This window comes from Ranitomeya variabilis, chromosome 5 (assembly GCF_051348905.1).
Source record: "Ranitomeya variabilis isolate aRanVar5 chromosome 5, aRanVar5.hap1, whole genome shotgun sequence".
Lineage (NCBI taxonomy): Eukaryota > Metazoa > Chordata > Amphibia > Anura > Dendrobatidae > Ranitomeya > Ranitomeya variabilis.
The window spans coordinates 616,733,814-616,760,902 of record NC_135236.1 but is presented as its reverse complement, the minus strand read 5'-3'; the positions used below and the strand labels follow the sequence as shown (position 1 = coordinate 616,760,902).

The 27,089-nt window shown below is 45.1% G+C and overlaps 1 protein-coding gene across 1 annotated transcript in view; it reads right to left on the bottom strand.

Moving 5' to 3' along the window:
* The window catches only part of SLC25A48 (solute carrier family 25 member 48), a 117,272-nt gene that overhangs the window by 7,744 nt on the left and 82,439 nt on the right, over nucleotides 1-27,089 (bottom strand). Inside the window, exon 6 of the mRNA XM_077266098.1 lies at nucleotides 21,206-21,339. Coding sequence (XP_077122213.1) covers nucleotides 21,206-21,339 — 134 coding nt within the window. The remainder of the gene's footprint in view (nucleotides 1-21,205; nucleotides 21,340-27,089) is intronic.

Below are 27,089 nucleotides of genomic sequence, written 5' to 3'. Positions count from 1 at the left end.
GTGAATGGCAAACGACACCGGAAGATCCAAACGAAAAGACACCGGATTAAGGACTTCCAAAATTTTATAAGGACCAATAAAGCGAGGCTTAAACTTAGGAGAGGAAACCTTCAGAGGGACATACCGAGAAGACAACCAAACCAAATCCCCAACACGAAGTCGGGGACCCACACCGCGGCGGCGGTTGGCAAAACGCTGAGCCTTCTCCTGTGACAACTTCAAGTTGTCCACCACATGATTCCAAATCCACTGCAACCTATCCACCACGGAATCCACCCCAGGACAGTCAGAAGACTCAACATGCCCCGAAGAAAAACGAGGATGAAAACCAGAGTTGCAGAAAAATGGCGAAACCAAAGTAGCGGAACTAGCCCGATTATTGAGGGCAAACTCAGCCAATGGCAAGAAGGTCACCCAATCATCCTGATCTGCAGAAACAAAACATCTCAAATAAGCCTCCAGTGTCTGATTAGTTCGCTCCGTTTGGCCATTAGTCTGAGGATGAAAGGCAGATGAAAATGACAAATCAATGCCCATCTTAGCACAAAAAGATCGCCAGAATCTGGACACAAACTGGGATCCTCTGTCAGACACGATATTCTCAGGAATGCCATGCAAACGAACCACGTTCTAAAAGAACAAAGGAACCAGATCGGAAGAGGAAGGCAACTTAGACAAGGGCACCAAATGGACCATCTTGGAAAAGCGATCACATACCACCCAGATGACAGACATTCCTTGAGACACCGGAAGATCTGAAATGAAATCCATGGAAATGTGTGTCCAGGGCCTCTTCGGGACGGGCAAGGGCAAAAGCAACCCCCGGCACGAGAACAGCAAGGCTTAGCCCGAGCACAAATCCCACAGGACTGCACAAACGAACGCACATCCCGCGACAAGGAAGGCCACCAAAAGGACCTAGCTACCAAATCTCTGGTACCAAAAATCCCAGGATGCCCTGCCAACACTGAGGAATGAACCTCGGAGATAACTCTGCTGGTCCATTTATCAGAAACAAACAGTCTATCAGGTGGGCAAGGATCAGGTCTACCAGCCTGAAATCTCTGCAACACACGTCGCAAATCAGGAGAAATGGCCGACAAGATTACTCCCTCTTTAAGAATACCAGCTGGCTCTGAGACTCCCGGAGAGTCAGGCACAAAACTCCTAGAAAGAGCATCAGCCTTCACATTCTTCGAACCAGGCAGGTATGAGACCACAAAGTCAAAACGGGAGAAAAACAACGACCAACGAGCCTGTCTAGGATTCAGGCGCTTAGCAGACTCGAGATACATCAAATTTTTGTGATCAGTCAAGACCACCACACGATGCTTAGCTCCCTCGAGCCAATGACGCCACTCCTCAAATGCCCACTTCATGGCCAACAACTCCCGATTACCAACATCATAGTTCCGCTCCGCAGGCGAAAATTTCCTAGAAAAAAAAGCACAAGGTCTCATCAGAGAGCAACCAGAACCTCTCTGCGTCAAAACAGCCCCTGCACCGATCTCAGAAGCGTCCACTTCAACCTGAAAGGGAAGTGAGACATCAGGCTGGCACAAAACAGGCGCCGAAGTAAACCGGCGCTTCAGCTCCCGGAAAGCCTCGACGGCTGCCGGAGCCCAATTAGCAGCATCAGAACCTTTCTTGGTCATATCCGTCAAAGGTTTAACAACGCTAGAGAAATTAGCAATAAAACGACGGTAGAAATTCGCAAAACCCAAGAACTTCTGTAGACTCTTAACAGACGTGGGTTGAGTCCAATCATGAATAGCTCGGACCTTGACTGGGTCCATCTCTACTGTAGAAGGGGAAAAATGAAACCCAGAAAGGAAACCTTCTGCACTCCAAAGAGACACTTTGAGCCCTTCACAAACAAAGCATTATCACGCAAAACCTGAAACACCATCCTGACCTGTTTTACATGAGAATCCCAATCATCAGAAAAAAACAGAATATCATCCAGATAAACAATCATGAATTTATCTAGATACTTCCGGAAGATGTCATGCATAAAGGACTGAAACACTGAAGGAGCATTAGAGAGCCCAAAAGGCATCACCAAGTACTCAAAATGACCTTCGGGCGTATTAAACGCAGTTTTCCATTCATCTCCCTGCTTAATGCGCACAAGGTTGTACGCACCCCGAATATCTATCTTGGTGAACCACTTGGCACCCTTAATCCGGGCAAACAAGTCCGACAATAGTGGCAAAGGATACTGAAATTTGACCGTGATTTTATTCAGAAGCCGATAGTCTATACAAGGTCTCAAAGACCCATCTTTCTTGGCTACAAAAAAGAAACCCGCACCAAGAGGGGAAGAGGATGGACGAATATGTCCCTTCTCCAAAGACTCCTTTATATAAGAACGCATTGTGGCATGCTCAGGTACAGATAGATTAAATAATCGTCCCTTAGGAAATTTACTACCAGGAATCAAATCTATTGCGCAGTCACAGTCCCTATGAGGAGGAAGGGCACTGGACCTGGACTCACTGAACACATTCTGATAGTCCAACAAATACTCCGGAACCTCAGAAGGAGTAGAAGAAGCAATAGACACCGACGGGGAATCACAATGAATTCCCTGACAACCCCAACTTGACACAGACATTGCCTTCCAATCCAAAACTGGATTATGGGTCTGTAACCATGGCAGACCTAAAACGACCAAATCATGCATTTTATGCAGAACAATAAAACGAATCACCTCCCGATGTTCAGGAGTCATACACATGGTCACTTGTGTCCAATACTGCAGTTTATTCTCCGCCAATGGCGTAGCATCAATTCCTCTAAGAGGAATAGGATTTTCTAAAGGCTCCAGAACAAAACCACAGCGCTTGGCAAACGACAAGTCCATAAGGCTCAGGGCAGCACCTGAATCCACAAATGCCATAACAGGGTAGGAAGACAATGAGCAAATTAAAGTCACAGACAAAATAAACTTAGGTTGCAAATTACCAATGGCGACAGGACTAACAACCTTTGTTAGGCGTTTAGAGCATGCTGAGATAACATGTGTAGAATCGCCACAGTAAAAACACAACCCATTCTGACGTCTATGATTTTGTCGTTTGGTTCTAGTCTGAATTCTATCACATTGCATTGAGTCAGGTGTCCCTTCAGACAACACCGCCAGAGGATTAGCAGATTTGCGCTCCCGCAAACGCCGATCAATCTGAATAGCAAGAGCCATAGAATCATTCAGACTTGTAGGAATGGGAAAGCCCACCATCACATTCTGAATAGCTTCAGAAAGGCCATTTCTGAAATTCATTCCATTGAGTAAGCACGGACCATTTCCGAAATTTTTGGCAATATACCTCAGCTTCATCCTGGCCCTGAGAAATAGCCAGCAATGCTTTTTCTGCCTGAATTTCAAGATTGGGCTCCTCATAAAGCAATCCGAGCACCAGAAAAAACGCATCAATATTTGTCAATGCCGGATCTCCTGGCGCCAATGAGAAGGCCCAATCCTGAGGGTCGCCACGCAAGAAGGAGATAACAATTTTTACTTGCTGAGCTGAGTCTCCAGACGAACGAGGTCTCAAAGAAAGAAACAATTTACAATTATTCCTAAAATTCCTAAATTTAAATCGATCTCCAGAGAACAGCTCAGGAATAGGTATCTTAGGCTCTGACATAGGACTACTTGTAACAAAATCCTGAATGCCCTGCACACGTGCAGCAAGCTGATCCACACTAGTAATCAGAGTCTGAACATTCATGTCTGCAACAGAACTTCAAGCCACTCAGAGATAAAGGGGAAGAAAAAAAAAAAAAACTCAGAACTTCTTTTCTTTTAATCCCGCTTCTGCAATGCATTAAATATTAACTTTTTGGCCTGGAATACTGTTATGATCCTAGTGGTAGAGGATCTCAGGAGTTGTAGCTAAGTCCGCAACCACAAAAACCAGCTCATAGGGAGGTGGTAACTTGGCTGACCGCATACCTGATCCTAGCACAAACAACTAGAAGCAGCCGGGGAACGTGCCTACGTTGGTTCTAGACGTCTCGCACCAGCCGGAAAACTAACTAACCCTTTCAGAGAAAATAAGACCTCACTTGCCTCAAGAGAAAGGACCCCAAAGTTAATATACAAGCCCCCAACAAATAATAACGGTGAGGTAAGAAGAAAAGACAAACGTAAGTATGAACTAGATTTAGCAAAGAGAGGCCCACTAATTAATAGCAGAAAATAGGAAGCGGACTTATGCGGTCAGCAAAAACCCTACAAAAATATCCACGCTGAATATCCAAGAACCCCCGCACCGACTAACGGTGTGGGGGGAGAATATCAGCCCCCTTAGAGCTTCCAGCAAAAACAGGAATCACATTTTGTACAAGCTGGAACAAAATAAGAACAAATGCAATAAACCAAAATAAGAAAGCGGACTTAGCTTTTCTTGCAAAAAATCAGAGGACCAGGAGTCAGGAGAAAACAGACATAGACTGATTACATCGATTCCAGGCACTAGACTGAGCTTCCAGGAAGTCTAAATAGGAACACCCAAGGCCTAACGAACCAGGTGGGTACCAACCTGGAGAAAGACAATCAAAGTGTCATACCGCTAGTGATCACAAGAGGGAGCCAAGAAATACAGTTCACAACAGCTTTTATCCTAAGTCATGTGACAAGGCTCGTTAAAGGGTCGACATTGACTGTTAGGATTGCTACTTCCAATAGGTAGCACTAGAGTTCTAGTCCTCTTCCTCTCTGAAGAGACAATTTGCATGTTATTAACATCAATGGCGTTCCTTGCACCCCACATGACAGTGTGGGGCCTAGTGAAAAATGGCAGCATCGGAGTACAGGTAAAAATAGAGGAGACCTAGGAATCTATCAGAGGATTGTAGCTGGTGGGAAAAGTATGGGTAGGGCTGAGAAGAAATTATTATAAGAATTTTTTAATACCATCCCCACTGAATTAACTTGCACTCAATGTATTCGATGCACATCAAATATCCTGGCTAAATCTACCGAATTTGAATTTTGGAAGATTGGGTTGACACTGATTGTAAGGAAAGCATTTGAAAGACGCTTTTGATATCACTTGTCTCACTTAAAAAGATGCAGAACTTCAAGGTGTGTTCTTGTATAAGTAATCACCTATCAATTGGACATGGGATAATTCTTATACTGTGGGGGTTGCCAGAACAGAGCATTTATAAACTCTGTTCCCTCCTAATTCTCCCCTATAACCAACAAGGAGGAACTGAATGAAGCAGCATCCCTATTCATTCCACTTGTATGACATAAGACATGGAAGATGATTAAATAAGCTGTCTACTCAGTAGCGTTTGAATGGCTCTAAACAAGGCATCAATGAACATTTGCTCCATTCTTCTGCTCCTGGATACAGTTATTTTCTGCCAGAGGAGAACAGGAGACAAATGCTGTTAGGGTTAATGGTTGGTGTCCTAGCAGTGGTACTCACACCAATCTAACAATTATTTCATATCTAGTGGATATGTAAAATTTTAACAAAGATCTACAGAACTGCAGACTTTGCTTAACATTCCTTAGAAAATGTGTACATGCAATTTAATTTCCAACATTGTATTGTTAAAACAACATACAAATGCAAAACCCTGTGTAAATTGATTTTTTGCTATAGACTTTAAAGGGGTTGTTCACTACTCAAACAACCCGTTTTGAATTCCTATGTTTCCTAATTAAATAATAACACTTATACTTACCTCTGGTGCTGTTACAGTGATGTCTGCATTGGCTCTCCAATGGCTCACATGACATTGTTGAGTCAGGCAAGCAGTGCTGGCTTCACTCTTCTCTTCTTTGGACAAATCATACATTCTGAGGAAGTCAGAGCTGAGGTTGCTCTCTTACTTTTTCTGGATGTCAATTACGTCAATAGGAGAGGTTAGTGAAAACAGCACTGATTGTTATGTCAAGCGATCTCAGCAGCCAATGTCATGCTTGCCCCTAGAGAGCCAGTGCCGACACTGCTGGACTGGGGAAGGCAACAGAGATGAGTATATGTGTTATTATTTTACTGGACTGAAAACAAAGGGATTGAGATGGGGTTGTTCAAGTAGTGGATAACCCCTTTAAAGTAACATCTGATCTCAAACGTTTTCACAAAATGAAAATTACTCCTAACATTAAGTCAAATTTTCACACAAGCCCTAAAAGTAGATAAAGTGAACAAAATCAAACAAATGAGTAAAAAATATTAGACTTTGTCATTTTTTTTAGGGACAATGATTCAATATTTCATGTCTGTTGGTGGCAAAATTGTGGAACCTTTAGCAACAGGACTGTGTTTGCCACAAGGTGCCGAAGGGTTCGTGTCTGGAATGGCAGGCTGCAGGGAGTGATGCCAGCAGAAAGTAGAAAAAGATTTTATCTCTCCCTCACGTCTGCAGAGTGACCAAATAACAAAATTAGTGTTCCTACTTCTTGACCTGTCTTCTTCCGTCAACACAGTTGGCAACATCCTCTTACTACAGATCATCTCTTCATTTGGCATCAAAGACCATGTCCTCTCCTGGATCTCCCCAACCACACATGTAGCATCCCCCATTTCCATATTACTTCTTAATCCTGCTCTCTCTCTGTCAGTGTCCCTCAAAGCTCTATCCTGGAACCTCTAGTCTTCTCTATCTATACCTATGGCCTAGGACAACGCATAATGTTCCATGGATTCCAGTACCACCAGTTTACTGATGATACTCAAATCTATATCTCTAGCCCAGATGTCAGCTCTCCACTGTTCAAAATCCCAATGTATCTATCAGACATATCCCTCATCTCATTGTGCTTTCAATCTTACCTCCATCTCACTTAACCCCCACACCCCACTCAAACTATCTATCACTATAAATTATATCACCCTTTCCTCTGTACCACAAGTGTGATGCCTAAGGTAAATTCTTGATTCTTCTGTCTTCTTCAAACCTCACATTCAATCCTTTACCATCTTAGTGTGAGGGGACAGTATTCAAGCAGAATATAGTGTGAGAACACAGTATGGGGAGCAGTATACAAGAAGAGGAACAGTATGGGGGCAGAATATAGTATGAGGTCACAGTTTGAGTGGCGTTACATAGTGTAAGTGCACAGTATGGGAGGCAGTATACAGAAGGAGAGATAAACAGAGCATTAAGTAAAGACAGTGTGTAGGCCCTAGTTCATAAGGCAGGATGATGTGGTGGGTATAATTCATAAGTGGACATTGTGGAGGTTATTTTTCATAAGGGAGGCTGTGTGGTGATCACAGTACATAAGTACATAAGGAGTGCAATATATATTAACCCTTTCAAGACATGTGCGGTACTAGTACAACGCATGTCGTGTCTCCCCCTTTGATGTAGGCTCCAGCGTGGAGCCCACATCTTTCCCGGCACATGTCAGCTGTTTTAAACAGCTGATAAGAGCTCATGGAACAGCAGCTCATGGAATTGCGATCCACCTGCAGCTATTAACCCGCTAAATGCTGCTGTCAAACGCTGATAGCCAGAGGTCTTCTGGAGACCTCTATGGTTGTCACTGCCGGAATGCTATGAGCACCGCCCGGTGTTCGGCAATCATAACAAGTGATTTATTCTGCTACATACATGCAATCTGATCATCGCCTGTATGTAGCAGAGGCAGCTTCTAGTCTCCCACGGAGACTATTGAAGCATGACAAAGGAAAAAAATGTTTGTAAAAATATAAAAAAATACGTATATAAACATTTTAATTACCCCCTTTTGCCCCATTTAAAATAAAATAATAATAAAAAAATCAAACATACACATATTTGATATCCCTGTGTTCAGAATCGCCTGATCTATCAAGATAAAAAAATAAATAACCTGATCTCTAAATGGCGTAATGGGAGAAAAATTCAAAATACCAGAATTACGGGTTTTTGGTTGCCGCAACATTGTAAACAATGCAATAATGGGGGACAAAAACATCGTATCTACACTAAAATGGTATGATTAAAAATGTCAACTCGGCGTGCAAAAAATAAGCCATCACCCAACCCGAGATCATGAAAAATGGAGACGCTACGGGTATCGGAAAATGGCACAATATTTGATGTCTATGAACTCATAATGACCTGGAGAATCTGAGAGGCAGGTCAGTTTTAGCATTTGGTGAATATGGTAAAAAAAAATTTTTTAAAGTTGTAGAATTGCATTTTTTTTGCAATGTCACTGCACTTGGAATTTTTTTCCCATTTTTCAGCACATGATATGGTAAAACCAATGGTGCTACTCAAAAGTACAACTTATCCCGCAAAAATCAAGCCCTCACATGGCCATATTGACGGAGAAATAAAAAACATATGGCTCTGGGAAGAAGGGGAGCAAAAAACAGAAACACAAAAACGAAAAAGGGCTTTGTCTCGAAGGGGTTATGGAGCACAGGATAGGACGTATTTAGCATGGCTGGGTATTTTTATTCAGAGGTCATTATAATGACACTGTTAATTTTTAGGGCATTGTGTCAGGATGTGAAGCAGAAGAATATAGAAGGAAGTCCTCAGAAACAAGTTGTAGCTGTGAAAATTCACCCAGGTTTGAAGACCAGATAAAGAAAAGGATGAGACCTACTCCAACTAGAGAAGACATTTATAAGGTACCTGGATCTAAGGTGCATTTTCACAGGACAACCACAGCCTTTAAACAACTGCTGATCATCTACGTGAAACAGATCAGTAACCATCTAATAGCCTGTCTAGACATTTTTATGTCAACAGAACGATTGTTGACATGATTATTTTGTGTGCATAGAATAGCATTGTTCGTGGCAGCAAATGTCCTGTTTACACATGATTTCCTGCCAAGAATGATGACATTTAAAGGGAACCTGTCATGTCATATACCACTTTTAACCTGCAGATACAGCATTAATATGTAGGTTAATAGTGTTATATACACTGTGTTTCAAATTATTATGCAAATCGGGTTTAAGTGTCATAAAGATTTAATTGTTTTGCTTTTCAAATAAACTCGTGGATGGTATTGTGTCTCAGGGCTCAATGGATAACAGAAATCAATCTTAAACACATGTGATAATTAGTTTTCCAGGTGATTCTAATTAAAGGGAACCTATCACCCCGTTTTTTTCGGTATGAGATAAAAATACTGTTAAATAGGGCCTGAGCTGAGCATTACAATAGTGTAGTTTGTGGACCCCGATTCCCCACCTATGCTGCCGAAATACGTTACCAAAGTAGTCGTTTTCGCCTGTCAATCAGGCTGGTCAGGTCGGATGGGCGTGGTTTCTTCCCCCAGATATTGCGTAGTTTTCCGTTGGTGGCGTAGTGGTGTGCGCATGTCCAAGGTCTCGAATCCTGCACAGGGGTGTAAAAATAGCAGCGATGTCTGTTATTCCATTGGTGCTCGGTGGGCGCGGCCATCTTGCTTTGGCCGCGCGTGCGCAGAAGCGGCGCTCTGCTGGCCGCGGCTTCAGGAAAATGGCCGCCGCGATCTCCATCTGCGCACGCGCGGAATCCCGCGGCCATTTTCCTGAAGCCGCGGCCAGCAGAGCGCCGCTTCTGCGCACGCGCGGCCAAAGCAAGATGGCCGCGCCCACCGATCACCAATGGAATAACGGACATCGCTGCTATTTTTACACCCCTGTGCAGGATTCGGGACCTTGGACATGCGCACACCACTACGCCACCAACGGAAAACTACGCAATATCTGGGGGAAGAAACCACGCCCATCCGACCTGACCAGCCTGATTGACAGGCGAAAACGACTACTTTGGTAACGTATTTCGGCAGCATAGGTGGGGAATCGGGGTCCACAAACTACACTATTGTAATGCTCAGCTCAGGCCCTATTTAACAGTATTTTTATCTCATACCGAAAAAAACGGGGTGATAGGTTCCCTTTAAAGGAAAACTGCTTAAAAATGATGTTCCACATTATTAAGCAGGCCACAGGTTTCAAGCAATATGGGAAATAAAAAGGATCTCTCTGCTGCTGAAAAGCGTTAAATAGTGCAGTGCCTTGGACAAGGTATGAAAAAATTAGATATTTCACGAAAACATAAGAGTGATCATCATACTGTGAAGAGATTTGTGACTGAAACAGAGCACAGGCAGAGTTCATGTAGATAAAGGCATAATGAGGAAGGTTTCTTCCAGACAAATTCATTGGATTAAGAAAGCAGCTGCCAAAATACCATTACAAAGCAGCAAACAGTTATTTGAAGCTGCTGGTGCCTCTGGAGTCCCTCGATCCTCAAGGTTTAGAATCCTTCAAAGGCTTGCTGAGGTGCATAAACCTACTATTCGGCCACCCCTAAACAGTGTTCACAAGCAGAAATAGTTGCAGTGGGCCCAGACATACATGAAGACTAATTTTCAAACAGTCTTGTTTACTGATGAGTATCGAGCAAAGCAAAAAAACAAAAACAACAAGAATCCCTAAAATATAACTGGCACGGTCCACATCCCCTGATGAACCCCCGGGACTCCCGCGGGGGGGAATGCGTCGGGCATAATTAGGGAGGACATCCCCGTTGGAGACCCTTTGAGCTACATGGCTGAACAAATACCCACAGCGCCTGAGTTATATCACCAGGACACAGATGAGTAGAAGCGCTGTTCATATCATGAGATTGAGCTATTACAATGGGGTGTTATTTATGCGGCTGTGTTTGACACTATGCTCTGGGGCCCCTTTTTGGGATGCTTTGCTATTGTTATTTCTATTTTGGGGGTCACCGCTCCATTAGGAGTATCCATATACCAAGGGGTTATTTGACCAGTTGAAACGTTGATATATGTAACCACAGGGCTGATTTGAATATTATGTGAATCAGTTGGAGTGGCCCTCTGCTATTGTACATTTTGGATAAGCAAGACATTGGTATTGTGTTTTTACCCAATGAGTTACGATATTTTTTTCACTATTCCCTATTAGGGATTCTTGTTGTTTTTATTTTTTTGCTTTGGTCTAGGATCCTAATTAGAATTTGTTTTGGTGGTCTAGTGTTGCGTATCGAGCAACCCTGGATGGTCCAGATGGATGGAGTAGTGGATGGTTGGTGAATGGCTGCCATGTCCCAACAAGGCTGCGACTTCATCAAGGAGGTGGAGGAGTCATGTTTTGGGTCGGAATCATGGGGAAACAGCTGGTAGGGCCTTTTAAGGTTCCTGAAGGTGTGAAAATGACATCTGCAAAGTAAATAGAGTTTCTGACTGACAACTTTCTTCCATGGTCTAAAATGGCCTGTCCAAGCATTGCAATGCAATCATTGCCAATGATGTATCGCCATCTTGCTGTGCCCTAACTCTATAGCTGAGCTGTACACTCTGATGTCCTTTAGGCCAGGAGTGGGGAATCTTTTTTCTGCCAAGGGCCATTTGGATATTTATACTGTCCCTTGGGGGCTGTACAAGTTGCACGCTAACTCCACCCACAAAGTACATCCTGACTCTGGCACAGGTGTCAGGATGTAATGTTTCGGTGCCTCAGCATTCATTAGTGAACCCTGTGTGCATGTGTTCACAGAGCAACAAGAAATTAATGGGGTGGCATTCGCCAAAATACAACTACCGACCAAGTACTGCGGTCCCCAGGAATCTACCCAAGGGCCAGGTAAAAGGTCAATGAGGGCAATAAAAGGCTGTGTGCCTGTGGTTCCCCACCCCTGCTCTAGGCTGTACAACCCTAAAATGGGTGCAGCTTAATTAAAGTTATCAGGCAAGTGTTATAGTTTGGGTAGTTACAGAAGAGGAGACACCAATGTGTATACATATTGTAGGGATTCACGCTCTCAGGTAGGCACTAGGATTCACAAGGGGCACCGGATTCTTGTGTCAAAGCGGTGTGAGCTTTGTAGAATTAATTAAACTTGCACAGCTCTGAAAACAGCCTTTTCTGGCACCTTCATAATAACAAAAATCACGACCCTTCTCCAATTAAGGCACAGCAATAACGGTGCTCATCCCGTCTCACTCAATTCAGGTCCTGCTTCACCGTCAGTGGGCTCACATTCAGTGGTGGCTCAGATATGGCTGAGCTAGTCTAAATGGCTATTATCCATAGCAACCAGTGATACTTGCTGTTTGGTTCACACGACCTGTGCAGTCTCCTCTCAGAAAGATTCTAACTTGTCTATCTGCAGTTCCAAAAAACCCACTTAGCTCAGCTCCCCCAGCTGGCTGACCATCAAATGAACACAAGGCCCGGCTCTAGACATAGCTAGTCAGGTGAACATAATAAGGACTTCCAGTGCTAGGATTTCACCCTGTTCTACCTAGCTTTCCTACTTACATATACACTCACCGGCCACTTTATTAGGTACACCTGTCCAACTTCTTGTTAACACTTAATTTCTAATCAGCCAATCACATGGCGGCAACTCAGTGCATTTAGGCATGTAGACATGGTCAAGACAATCTCCTGCAGTTCAAACCGAGCATCAGTATGGGGAAGAAAGGTGATTTGAGTGCCTTTGAACGTGGCATGGTTGTTGGTGCCAGAAGGGCTGGTCTGAGTATTTCAGAAACTGCTGATCTACTGGGATTTTCACGCACAACCATCTCTAGGGTTTACAGAGAATGGTCCGAAATAGAAAAAAAATCCAGTGAGCGGCAGTTCTGTGGGCGGAAATGCCTTGTTGATGCCAGAGGTCAGAGGATAATGGGCAGACTGGTTTGAGCTGATAGAAAGGCAAAAGTGACTCAAATCGCCACCCGTTACAACCAAGGTAGGCCTAAGAGCATCTCTGAACGCACAGTGCGTCGAACTTTGAGGCAGATGGGCTACAGCAGCAGAAGACCACATCGGGTACCACTCCTTTCAGCTAAGAACAGGAAACTGAGGCTACAATTTGTACAAGCTCATCGAAATTGGACAGTAGAAGATTGGAAAAACGTTGCTTGGTCTGATGAGTCTCGATTTCTGCTGCGACATTCGGATGGTAGGGTCAGAATTTGGCGTAAACAACATGAAAGCATGGATCCATCCTGCCTTGTATGGAGCATCTTTGGGATGTGCAGCCGACAAATCTGCGGCAACTGTGTGATGCCATCATGTCAATATGGACCAAAATCTCTGAGGAATGCTTCCAGCACCTTGTTGAATCTATGCCACGAAGAATTGAGGCAGTTCTGAAGGCAAAAGGGGGTCCAACCCGTTACTAGCACGGTGTACCTAATAAAGTGGCCGGTGAGTGTATACAGTGGGGAAAAAAGTATTTAGTCAGCCATCAATTGTGCAAGTTCTCCCATTTAAAAAGATGAGAGAGACCTGTAATTGACATCATTTTTAGACCACAACTATGAGAGTCAGAATGGGAAAACAAATCCAGAAAATCACCTTGTATGATTTGGCAAGTTTCATTTTGCAAATTATGGTTGAAAAAAGTATTTGGTTACCAAAAACATGCAAGATTTCTGGCTCTCACAGACCTGTAACTTCTTCTTTACTAGGCTCCTCTGTCCTCCACTCATTACCTGTAGTAATGGCACCTGTTTGAATTTCTTATCAGTATAAAAGACACTTGTGCACGACCTAAAACAGTCACACTCCAAACTCCACTATGGTGAAGACCAAAGAGCAGTCGAAGGACACCAGAAACAAAATTGCAGCCCTGCACCAGACTGGGAAGACTGAATCTGCAATAGGCAAGCAGCTTGGTGTGATGAAATGGGAGCAATAACAAGAAAATGGAAGACATACAAGACCACTGATAATCTCCCTCGATCTGGGGCTCCACACAAGATCTCACCTGTGGGGTCAAAATGATCACAAGAACGGTGAGCAAAAAATTCCAGAACCACACGGGTGAATGACCTGCATACACCTGGGACCATCGTAACAAAGGCTACCATCAGTAACACACCACGCCACCAGGGACTCAAATCCTGCAGTACCACACGTGTCCCCCTGCTTAAGCCGGTACATGTGCGGGCCTGTATGAAGTTTGTTAGAGAGCATTTGGATTATCCAGAAGAGTATTGGGAGAATGTCATATGGTCTGATGAAAGCAAAGTAAACTGTTTGGTAGAAACAAAACTCATCATTAGTGTTGAGCGATACCGTCCGATACTTGAAAGTATCGGTATCGGAAAGTATCGGCCGATACCGGCAAAGTATCGGATCCAATCCGATACCGATACCCGATACCAATACAAGTCAATGGGACTCAAGTATCGGACGGTATTCCTGATGGTTCCCAGGGTCTGAAGGAGAGGAAACTCTCCTTCAGGCCCTGGGATCCATATAAATGTGTAAAAGAAAGAATTAAAATAAAAAATATCGCTATACTCACCTCTCCGACGCAGCCTGGACCTCAGCGAGGGAACCGGCAGCGTTGTTTGTTTAAAATTCGCGCTTTTACTTGGTTACGTGAAGTCCCGGCTTGTGATTGGTCAGGGCGGCCATGTTGCCGGGACGCGGACCAATCACAGCAAGCCGTGACGAAATTACGTCACGGCTTGCTGTGATTGGTCCGCGTCCCGGCAACATGGCCGCCATTAACCAATCACATAATTTTAAAATGGGCGCGTGTCCAGCCTCCTGGCTTGTGATTGGTTGATCGCGGCGCAACCAATCACAAGCCGGGACGTCACGGGAGGCTGGACACGCGCCCATTTTAAAATGCGCGCGTGTCCAGCCTCCCGTGACGTCACGGCTTGTGATTGGTTGCGCCTCCCATGTGACTGCGACGCAACCAATCACAAAGCCGGGACGTAATTTTAAAATCCTTAAGGACCTGAAATTACGTCACGGCTTGCTGTGATTGGTTGCGTCTCCCATGTGACTGCGACGCAACCAATCACAACGCCGGAACGTAATTTTAAAATCCTGAAGGACCTGAAATTACGTCACGGCTTGCTGTGATTGGTTGCGTCCCGGTCACATGGGCAGCACGCAACCAATCACAAGCCGGGACTCACGTAAAGGAAAGAAAAGCGCGAATTTTAAACAAAGAACGCTGCCGCTTCCCTCGGTAAGGTGCAGGCTGCGTCGGAGAGGTGAGTATAGCAATATTTTTTATTTTAATTCTCTCTTTTACACATTTTTACATTAATGTTGTTTCGATACCGATACCCGATATCACAAAAATATCGGATCTCGGTATCGGAATTCCGATACAGCAAGTATCGGCCGATACCCGATACTTGCAGTATCGGAATGCTCAACACTACTCATCATGTTTGGAGGAGCAGAATGCTGAGTTGCATCCAAAGAACACCATACCTATTGTGAAGCAAGGGGGAGGCAATCATGCTTTGGGGCTGATTCTCTGCAAAGAGATCAGGAAGACTAATTCATGTACATGAAAGAATGAATGGGGCCATGTATCGTGAGATTTTGAGTGCAAACCTCAAGGGCATTAAAGATGAAACATACATGGGCATTTCAGCATGATAATGATCCCAAGCACACCGCCAGGGCAATGAAGGAGTGGCTTCATAAGAAGCATATGTAGGTCCTGGAGTGGCCTAGACAGGCTCCAGATCTCAACCCCATAGAAAGTTGAAAGTCCATGTTGCCCAGCTACAGGCCCAAAATCTCACTGCTCTAGAGGAGATCTGCATGGAGGAATGGGCCAAAATACCAACAGTGTATGCCAACCTTGTGAAGACTTACAGAAATTGTTTGACCTTTGTCATTGCCAACAAAGGATAGATAACAAAATATTGAGAATAACTATTGTTAATGACAAAATACTTATTATCCACCATAATTTGCAAAATAAATCTTGCCAAATCAGACAAGGTGATATTCTGGATTTGTGTTCTCATTTTGACTCTCATAGTTGTGGTCTACCTATGACGTTGTAGATTGTGAGCCTTCGCGGGCAGGGTCCTCTCTCCTCCTGTACCAGTTATGACTTGTATTGTTTAAGATTATTGTACTTGTTTTTATTATGTATACCCCTCCTCACATGTAAAGCGCCATGGAATAAATAGCACTATAACAATAAATAATAATAATAATAATAATAATAATGTTCATTACAGGTCTCTCATCTTTTTGAGTGGAATAACTTGCACAATTGGTGGCTGAGTAAATACTTTTTTCTCCACTGTATAAAGGTGCACGGCCGTCTTTCTGAAAGTGAGGCACCTGGCAGAAAATGAACTTTATTCCTCCCAGGAGCTGCCATATTTCAGTCATGCGGGCGTGCTGGCAGAGTTAAAATCATCTCACTGTGAGCGATGGCTATAAGCACGCTGCAGAATTTTGACTTACTATGGGGTTAAAAGTGCATCAGTGCAGAGCCGACAGTGCAGAGTGCTAACAGCTGTTGTTACATAGTTACATACATAGTTATTGAGGTTGAAGGAAGACTTTAAGTCCATCTAGTTCAACCCATAGCCTAAACTAACATGCCCTAACATGTTGATCCAGAGGAAGGCAAAAAAAACCCATGTGGCAAAGAGTAACTCCACCATGGGGAAAAAAATTCCTTCCCGACTCCACATACGGCAATCAGACTAGTTCCCTGGATCAACGCCTTATCAAGGAATCTAGTGTATATACCCTGTAATATTATTCTTTTCCAGAAAGGTATCCAGTCCCCTCTTAAATTTAATTAATGAATCACTCATTACAACATCATACGGCAGAGAGTTCCATAGTCTCACTGCTCTTACAGTAAAGAATCTGCGTCTGTTATTATGCTTAAACCTTCTTTCCTCCAGACGTAGAGGATGCCCCCTTGTCCCTGTCTCAGGTCTATGATCAAAAAGATCATCAGAAAGGTCTTTGTACTGTCCCCTCATATATTTATACATTAAAATAAGATCACCCCTTAGTCTTTGTTTTTCCAAACTAAATAGCCCCAAGTGTAATAACCTATCTTGGTATTGCAGACCCCCCAGTCCTCTAATAACCTTGGTCGCTCTTCTCTGCACCCGCTCTAGTTCAGCTATGTCTTTCTTATACACCGGAGACCAGAACTGTGCACAGTATTCTAAGTGTGGTCGAACTAGTGACTTGTATAGAGGTAAAATGATGTTCTCCTCATGAGCGTCTATGCCTCTTTTAATACATCCCATTATTTTATTTGCCTTTGTAGCAGCTGCCTGACACTGGCCACTGAATATGAGTCTGTCATCCACCCATACACCCAGGTCTTTTTCATTGATGGTTTTGCCCAGAGTTTTAGAATTAAGCACATAGTTATACATCTTATTACTTCTACCCAAGTGCATGACCTTACATTTATCCCCATTAAAGCTCATTTGCCATTTATCAGCCCAAGCTTCTAGTTTACATAAATCATCCTGTAATATAAAATTGTCCTCCCCTGTATTGATTACCCTACAGAGTTTAGTGTCATCTGCAAATATTGAAATTCTACTCTGAATGCCCCCTACAAGGTCATTAATAAATATGTTAAAAAGAAGAGGGCCCAATACTGACCCCTGTGGTACCCCACTGCTAACCGCGACCCAGTCCGAGTGTGCTCCATTAATAACCACCCTTTGTTTCCTATCCCTGAGCCAGCTCTCAACCCACTTACACATATTTTCCCCTATCCCCATTACTCTCATTTTATGTATCAACCTTTTGTGTGGCACCGTATCAAAAGCTTTGGAAAAGTCCATATACACTACGTCCACTGGGTTCCCTTGGTCCAGTCCGGAACTTACCTCTTCATAGAAGCTGATCAAATTAGTCTGACATGAGCGGTCCCTAGTAAACCCGTGCTGATACTGGGTCATGAGGTTATTCCTCTTCAGATACTCCAGTATAGCATCCCTTAGAATGCCCTCCAGGATTTTACCCACAGTAGAGGTTAAACTTACTGGCCTATAATTACCGAGTTCAGTTTTTGCCCCTTTTTTGAATATTGGCACCACATTTGCTATACGCCAGTCCTGTGGTACAGACCCTGTTATTATGGACTCTTTAAAGATTAAAAATAATGGTCTATCAATGACTGTACTTAGTTCCTGCAGTACTCGGGGGTGTATCCCATCCGGGCCCGGAGATTTGTCAATTTTAGTGATTTTTAGACGCCGCTGTACTTCCTGCTGGGTTAAGCAGGTGACATTTAATGGGGAATTTTTATCACTAGTCATATTGGCTGCCATGGGATTTTCTTTTGTAAATACTGATGAAAAAAAGTCATTTAGCAGATTGGCTTTTTCCTCATCCTCATCCACCATTTCACCCAGACTATTTTTAAGGGGGCCAACACTGTCATTTTTTAGTTTCTTACTATTTATATAGTTAAAGAATATTTTGGGATTATTTTTACTCTCTCTGGCAATGAGTCTCTCTGTCTCAATCTTTGCTGCCTTGATTTGCTTTTTACAGAATTTATTTAATTTTCTGTATTTATTTAATGCCTCATCACTACCTACTTCCTTTAATTCTCTAAATGCTTTCTTTTTGTTCCTTATTGCACCCCTAACAGCTCTATTTAGCCATATTGGTTTCCTCCTATTTCTAGTATGTTTATTCCCATACGGTATATACTGTGCACAGGTCCTATCCAGGATGCTAATGAACGTCTCCCATTTTCTTTGTGTATTTTTGTGTCTCAGGATATCGTCCCAGTTAATTGCACCAAGATCCTCTCTCATCCGTTGGAAATTTGCCCTCCTGAAGTTTAGTGTCCTTGTCACCCCCCTACTACCCATCTTATTAAAGGTTACATGAAAACTTATTATTTTATGATCACTATTCCCCAAGTGACCCCAACCCTTATATTTGATATGCGGTCTGGCCTGTTGGTTAATATTAGGTCTAGCAGTGCCCCCCTCCTTGTTGGGTCCTGAACCAGCTGTGAAAGGTAATTGTCTCTCATAGTTGTCAAAAACCGATTACCTTTGCTGGAACTGCAGGTTTCTGTTCCCCAATCTATTTCAGGGTAGTTGAAGTCCCCCATAATAATGACTTCTCCTTGAGTCGCAGCTTCATCTATTTGCTTTACGAGGATATTCTCCATTGCTTCCATTATTTTTGGAGATTTATAACAAACCCCTATCAGTAATTTATTATTTTTTCCCCCTCCCCTTATCTCCACCCACAGGGACTCCACATTTTCATTAAATTCACCTATATTATCACGCAGGATGGGTTTTAAGGAAGATTTTACATATAGACACATCCCTCCCCCTCGCTTATCTGTACGGTCATTTCTGAACAGGCTATAGCCCTGCAAGTTAACAGCCCAGTCATGGCTCTCATCCAGCCACGTCTCAGATATCCCCACCATGTCATAATTATGCTCCAACAACATTAGTTCTAATTCGTCCATTTTGTTGGCGAGGCTTCTGGCATTAGTATACATGCACTTGATGTTCCTCTCTGTACCTCTATTCTTTCTTAAATTATTAACTGTTCTAACCCCACCCCCCATGCCACCGCCACCCCCAACCTCCTTATTTGTGCCCAGCTCTCTATCTGCACTATCTTCCCCTCCTATAAAATGAATACCCTCCCCCCCAATCCCTAGTTTAAACACTCCTCCAACCTTCTAACCATTTTCTCCCCCAGCACAGCTGCCCCTTCCCCATTGAGGTGCAGCCCGTCCCTAGCGTAGAGCCTGTAGCCCACTGAGAAGTCGGCCCAGTTCTGCAGGAACCCAAACCCCTCCTTCCTACACCAATTCTTGAGCCACTTATTAACCTCCCTAATCTCCCGTTGCCTCTCTGGCGTGGCACGTGGTACAGGCAGTATTTCGGAAAATACCACGTTGGAGGTCCTTGCTTTCAGCTTGCAGCCTAATTCCCTGAAATCATCTTTAAGGACCTTCCACCTACCTCTAACTTTGTCATTTGTGCCAATGTGCACCATGACTGCTGGGTCCTCACCAGCCCCTCCCAGTAATCTGTCCACCCGATCAGCGATGTGTCGGACTCGAGCGCCAGGTAGGCAGCACACCGTCTGACGATCCCTGTCTTTGTGACAGATTGCCCTATCTGTTCCCCTAATAATTGAGTCCCCCACTACCAGCACCTGTCTGGCCTGCCCTGCTCTCCTATTTCCCTCCTTACTGGAGCAGTCACTCCTCCGGCTTTCAGAGGACATGCCTGGCTGCAGCAGTGCTACCCCTGTACTGGCACCCCCCTCATCTGCCAACTTAGCAAACTTATTGTTGTTCACAATTCTGTGAGCGATGACAGTAGACATGGTGGCTACCTGCATGACCGAAAGCCACATTTTATCTGCTATTGGAGTGTCTCCAAATTAGATATTAGCATGGGCTTTTATCTTAAGGATTGGTTTAAGAAATACTCTCCTTTGACATAGAACCTGTTGCATAATAAATGTACTTTTCAGACTATAAGATGTACTTTTTCCTCTAAAATTTTGGAGAAGAGTGGGGAGTGCATTATACAGTCCAGATGTACCTTATACATATGTCCCCTGTGGCTGTGGATGGGAGAGGAGTGGCAGCGGAGGAGGATGAGCAGGTCACAGGAGACAGGAGCCGGCTGCTGCAATTAACACTGTGCCCGCTATTAATGAAAATGAATATTCACTGCTCCCCACACCCATAGTCCCTCCCACCTCTGTGCACTGAAGCTTGCACCAAGAAATGGGAGGGACTATGTGGGCATGGAGCAGTGAATATTAATTTTCTTTAATAGCAGGCATAGTGTTAGCTGCTGGCTTCTTGCAGAGGCTGGGTGATCATGTGTGCCTGCTATTAAAGAGAATGAATATTCACTGCTCCCTATGCCAATGGGAGTGGAGAGCAATGAATATTCATTCTCTTTAATAGCGGGCACACGTGATCGCCCTGCCTCTGCAGGAACCCAGTGGCTGCGGGTAACAGTGTGCCAGCTATTAAAGAAAATTAATATTCACTGTTCTGTATGCCCACATTCACGGGCGTGGAGAGCAGAGAATATTCCAGGAGTTGACCTAGTGTGTGAGGGTGCATGGCAGTGACATCATGTGCTGCTTACATGCTGTAGACAGCTGCTAGTATCAGCACAGGACACTGCTGCGAGGGAGTGGAGGGATGGTAGAAAAGTTTATTTACTTATTGGTACAGCATGATGGGGACCATGTATTCCAGGATGGGGGGCTTGTATACCAGATGGGGATGGGGGCCATGTATACCTGGATGGGGAGCCATGTATACCTGGATGAGGACATATATATATATATCAGGATTGGGGATATAGCAATGTCCACACCATAACAGTGTGTCGTGACCACATTTTTTGCTTCAGTTTCTTTTCTTCTATTTTCTTATAGTCTACAAAATACAGTATATCAGACTCAAATGGCATATTGTTTACCTGAATACCTTCATTACAGTAACTTTGTTTTATGCAGTCTTTGATTCCTCTGTATTTCCTATTATAGAGACTGTCTGCTTGAAGTCGGCTCTTTACCACATCCATTGGAGTAGCCGTGCCCCAGGAAATGGCTCCTGAAAGATTAAAATTACAAACATTGAAATGAGAATACAATAATTTTTGCTTGTCAAACTACTGCATTTTCTATTATTAAATCATAATGACAACCCAAAACATCCAAATGACCCTGATAAAAAGTTCACATACCCCTTTTCTTGATACCGTGAATTGCCCCTCTAACATTAATGACAGCTTGAAGTCTTTCTAGGTAGATGTGGAGATGAGGTTCTTTATTTTCTCAGATGGTAAAGCTGCCCACTCTTCTTGGCAAAAAGCCTCCAGTTCCTGTAAATTCCTGGGCTGTCTAGCATTAACTGTGTGATTGAGATCTCCCCAGAGTGGCTCAATGATATTGAGGTCAGGAGTCTGAGATGGCCACTCCATAATCTTCACTTTGTTCTGCTGTAGCCAATTACAGGTTGACTTGGCCTTGTGTTTTGGATTGTTGTCATGTTGGAACATCCAAGTACGTCCCATGCTCAGCTTCCAGGCTGATGATTACAAATTTGCCTCCAGTATTTGCTAATAACGTGCTGCATTCATCTTTCTTTCAACATTGGCCAAGTTTCCTGTGCCCTTGTAGCTCATACATCCCCAAAACATCAGCTATCCACCTCCGTGCTTTACAGTCGGAATGGTGTTCCTTTCATCATAGGCCTTGTTGACCTCTCTCCAAATGTAACGTTTATGGTTGTGGCCAAAAAGTTCAATTTTGGTCTCATCACTCCAAATTGCTTTGTTTCAGAAGTTTTGAGGCTTATCTTTCACTGTGATGTTTTGCATATTGTAGGCAAGATACTTTGTGGCATTTGCGCAGTAACAGCTTTCTTCTGGTGACTCGACCATGCAGCCCATTTTTCTTCAAGTGCCTCCTTATTGTGCATCTTGAAATAGCTACACCGCTAGTTTTCAGAGAATCCTGTATTTCAGCTGCTATTATTAGTGGGTTTTCTTTGCAATCCAAACAATTTTCTTGGCAGTTGTGGACGGAATTTTTGTTGGTCTACCTGACCGTGGTTTTGATTTTACAGAGCCCCTGATTTTTAATTTGTTAATCACAGTTTGAAAGCTGCTGACTGACATTATCAATTCCTTTGATATCTTTTTGTATCCCTTTCATGTTTTATACAGTTCAACTACCTTTTCCCATAGATCCGTTGACACTTATTTTGCTTTCTCCATAACTCACAATCCAAAAACATCAGTGGCTGGATGAAAGATGCTAGAGTCTGTTTGGATCCCAGAAACTCACTCAGCTTTTATGCACATGCAGCGCCCCAGAGTCCTGGTCGTTGCAGTACTGTGGATCCGCCACTATGGGGAGCCATGGTGCGTTCGATGGCACTGAAGGAGTTCCTCTGAGCAGGTATCACAGACACCAATATGTTTCACAGCTGGGCCTCCGGGGGGAGCTAAGGGTTCTATTCATTAGGCCACTCCCCACCATAGTGGGTAAACTGGGGGTCAGGCAGGAAGTTAGAGGAGAAAGCTGACTGGATTGAACGAAGCAACACCTTGTGGCAGAGGGTGTTGTGGAGGAAGAGACAGTAGGGCCTCTGTCAGGGGTGGGATCCTGACAGAGGCTTGGCATTGGAAAGAACGTAACGGGACCGTGCCTGCTCAGCATAGCGGCGGTGCCCTAAGAAAGGACTAGAAGCGAGATAGATTGTGCTGAGTGAGAAACGAGATCAAGCGAAAGGAGAATACCAGTAGGGGTCATGCTGTAAGACCGGAGCAACATCCTACTGAGGCGCACTACCGGTGGCCGGAACGCCGAGGGAGTGGAATAGCATACAGCTTCAAGCCATACTCCAAACAGCGGCAGGGCAGTCAGTTTAAGGCGGGCTGTCTAACACATATCACCTATGAAGTCTTGGGGGGCAATTGCGGGAGAGGGGCGTCTCTAGGGTCCCGGAAGAACTCCAGGCCTACCTGACAAACGGGTGCCGTTCCAACCTGAATAACAGGGCGGGATGGAATACGAGAAGAACATCAAGTAATCGAGTTGTGAGGGAACTTAAGAAACAGACACAACCGTTGTGGGGTACTTTCTGTGAGCACAGCAGGGAAGGACTACAACACACAGCGCTAGAAGGAGGGCACTGATTTCCACCTGTGAAGAGAACTCTGGAGGTGCCATTGGACCGGTCGGACTTGCGCAGCCTGGTGAACCGTATTCTGGACTGAGGACTCAGAGATCTCCAGTAAAGAGGTAAAGAGACTGCAACCTGGTGTCCTCGTTATTCGCCGCGACCTGCACCGCTACACCACCATTAACCCCACCTATTGCATCGGACGTCCCCCACTGACAGACAGGGCCACGGACCGGGCCTAGCCACCGTGACAACCCCAGGACTGAGACTCAGAGGCCCGGCTCCGGGTACCCCTCGGCCCTGTGTCGGTGTGGGGGCGCTCCACAACTTGGCGTCACGAACAGGATCTACTTAAGCCTGAGGAATCGGGTCATGTGTGCCTTGGAACTGTGATTTGTTGTGCTTGAACTGTACTTTATTGCAAAGACTGTGTGCTGCGCCAGTTGCCGCCAAAATCCGCCGCCATTGCAGCGCTGAGGAGAGCGCAGGAGAAGAAGAAGGGCGTGAGGTGGGCGTAGACAAGCTGAAGAGCGTGAACCACAATGGCCGCCCAGTCTAAGTATTTCTGCATGGTGAGGACGTGTCCGTCAGCAGCAGAGATCCGCCTCCTAATCCTTAATGGGGGGCGGAGGCAGAGAAAACGAAACCGCTCACGAAGGAGAGAGCGGGAAAAAGACCAGGAAGTGACCCACGTGGAGGACGCTATGGCCAGCAACTCCAGACCCGACAGTGGGGTTGAAGTGGAAGTCTCCCCCGACTACCCGGATGAGCCCAGCCGCCCGTCCTCCGTGGATAACACCAGATTCCTGAGAGCCGAGATGGAGGACTTATATAACCAGCTCCTCCAACTGAATGTGGGAGTCCAGGCTCTGCACCCGGTAGTGCCGGCAGAGGGTTCCCGGACATCGGAGTTCTCACCGGAAGAACCAGCGGGACCTGTTGTGGAAAGTGAACTCTTACCAGTTGGTGAGTCCGCCGATCCTGCCCCGCCAGCCGAGGGTGTGTTAGTGGGTCCCGTAGCGGCACCACCTCTCCCGGGAACCCATAAACTCCAGCGCCTGCTACCATGGGAGGAAGCCACGGGCATGGAACACCGTATGCGAGCCCCAATCACCCCTACTCCCTTGCTGTGTGAGGTCCACGCGGAGCGCACGGTGTGCCGCTGGGTGAACCCCGGATCCAATCTTATGGGGTTCCCCGGGGTGGAGACCCAGAAGGGGGAGATGGTACAGGCTCTAAGCTGGGAGGAGTACCGAATCCAGCTAGAACAACGGTGGCGAGAGGAGGAGAAAATACATCAGGCTGGGCGGGAGGCCCACCATCAAAAGGATTTGGCGGTCAAGGACCGGGCCCGTAAGGACCCCACCACTCACCAGGCCCCGCGTAGGCAGGGCATCGTCACCACCTTTAAACTCCGAGGAGGCTGGGGCTTCATTAAAGAACCGGGGCTATATGCGGAGGTCTTTGTTAACCGACGGGATGTCGAGTCGCACCTTAGGGAGGGCCACCCCGATCGGGACCTCTACCCGGGGAACAGCGTTACTTACACCCGGCATTTTGGGGAAAAGGGGTGGTTCGCTCTGAACGTTTACAAGAAAGAGAAACCAGCCCCTGTAGCCAAGGTGTCACCGTGTGACCGATCTGTAACCACCCTGGTCGCCCCCACCTGTCTGATCACAGAACCTGCGATCTGCCGCTTGATCCCTGCAACCACCGTAGTGGCCAAGGAGGTGCCTTTTCAAGTAACCGATGTTCCTGATGTACCAGCGCAGACAGAAGTGGGAACGCAGACCCTCATCACCGCACACGATCTGGTTGTGCAACAGACCCGCACCCATGGGGTGTACCTGGCCGCGGGAGTGAACCTGGAGCCTGAACTGCCTGTATTGCAGGGCTTCACCCGCCAGGTGGCGCCTCGTGGGGGATTCTGAAATTGAATGCTTCAAAAATGTAAATAGTTTTGTCCGTTAACTGTTTGTATACTGTTTGCTGCTAAACCCGTTCAGGGTTAACTCTTTATGGATCCCTTAGTTGACCTGGGATCCCTATTGTTTGTTTTTCCTACCAGTTTTTGCATAAGTTTTACAAACTGAGAAATCATGAACAGTGCATGATCCAAACTTTCGTGTAAATAGTTTGCACCTTCTTAAAGGCGCTTTCTACTGGTTTTACTTAAAGACTCTTTGCGAAGATACCGTTCTGGAACCTTTGCTGAGCAAAGACTGGTAGGCTGAGAAGACGAGCTACCTCAGAAAGACTTGATCCCCTCTTAAGGGGGATGTGTGACCTAAACTTGAAAGTGATACTGTTTTAGAACCGTAATATGATGATGCTCTGGAAGAAATGTAACTGTTATGCATAAAGAAAAGTTATGTGTGTTTAATCTGTTTGAAATGTGAAACCTAGATAATGTTCTTTAAAAGGAAAGATGCAGAGAGCCCGTAGGGGAAGAATTAGAGTCCTGCATAGTTGAAAGAAAGGAAGTAATAACGAAGGTGAGGATAGAAGGTAAACCCTGAGTCCCCATAGAAAGTTAGTTCGTTACTGAGGACAGAGAGTGAACCCGTAGGGGTTAGGGAGCGAGTCCTTATAGGAGCCAAGTAGAGCCGGCTCAGTGTTCTCAAATTGAAAGTAAAGTTATGTTCTATACTATGTATAGTAGTTGAAAAGGCAGTAGGCCCTGGCTGAACGGGGCGGTCCTGTAACAGAAAGGAGAGGCAGTAGGTCTGGCGCCGATAGGACAGGCGGTCCTGCAGATTCCAAAGAAGGCGAATGAAAAGTTAGAATACCTTATAATGTGATTATAGGAAGGTCTTTAGTGGATTTAGAGTGTGAATCCTTAAAGGCAATGTTAAATTATTGTTTACAAAATTTGCACTTAGTAGAATACCCGGTTGGGTAATGAGAGTTAATTGGAGCCTGTTGCTATGATATTTAATTATGTTTGTAACGTTAAAAGTGTCCTCACCTCCCATAAAGGGAAGCCTGTTCAAGTATACTTATTGTTTTGCACTCAACAAAATTGTATGTCTTTTTGCTAACCTGTATTGTTGTTTTCTTCCCAGTCCCGGAGTACTGTGTTTAACCAGGGGGGAGTGCAGCGCCCCAGAGTCCTGGTCGTTGCAGTACTGTGGATCCGCCACTATGGGGAGCCATGGTGCGTTCGATGGCACTGAAGGAGTTCCTCTGAGCAGGTATCACAGACACCAATATGTTTCACAGCTGGGCCTCCGGGGGGAGCTAAGGGTTCTATTCATTAGGCCACTCCCCACCATAGTGGGTAAACTGGGGGTCAGGCAGGAAGTTAGAGAAGAAAGCTGACTGGATTGAACGAAGCAACACCTTGTGGCAGAGGGTGTTGTGGAGGAAGAGACAGTAGGGCCTCTGTCAGGGGTGGGATCCTGACAGAGGCTTGGCATTGGAAAGAACGTAACGGGACCGTGCCTGCTCAGCATAGCGGCGGTGCCCTAAGAAAGGACTAGAAGCGAGATAGATTGTGCTGAGTGAGAAACGAGATCAAGCGAAAGGAGAATACCAGTAGGGGTCATGCTGTAAGACCGGAGCAACATCCTACTGAGGCGCACTACCGGTGGCCGGAACGCCGAGGGAGTGGAATAGCATAGAGCTTCAAGCCATACTCCAAACAGCGGCAGGGCAGTCAGTTTAAGGCG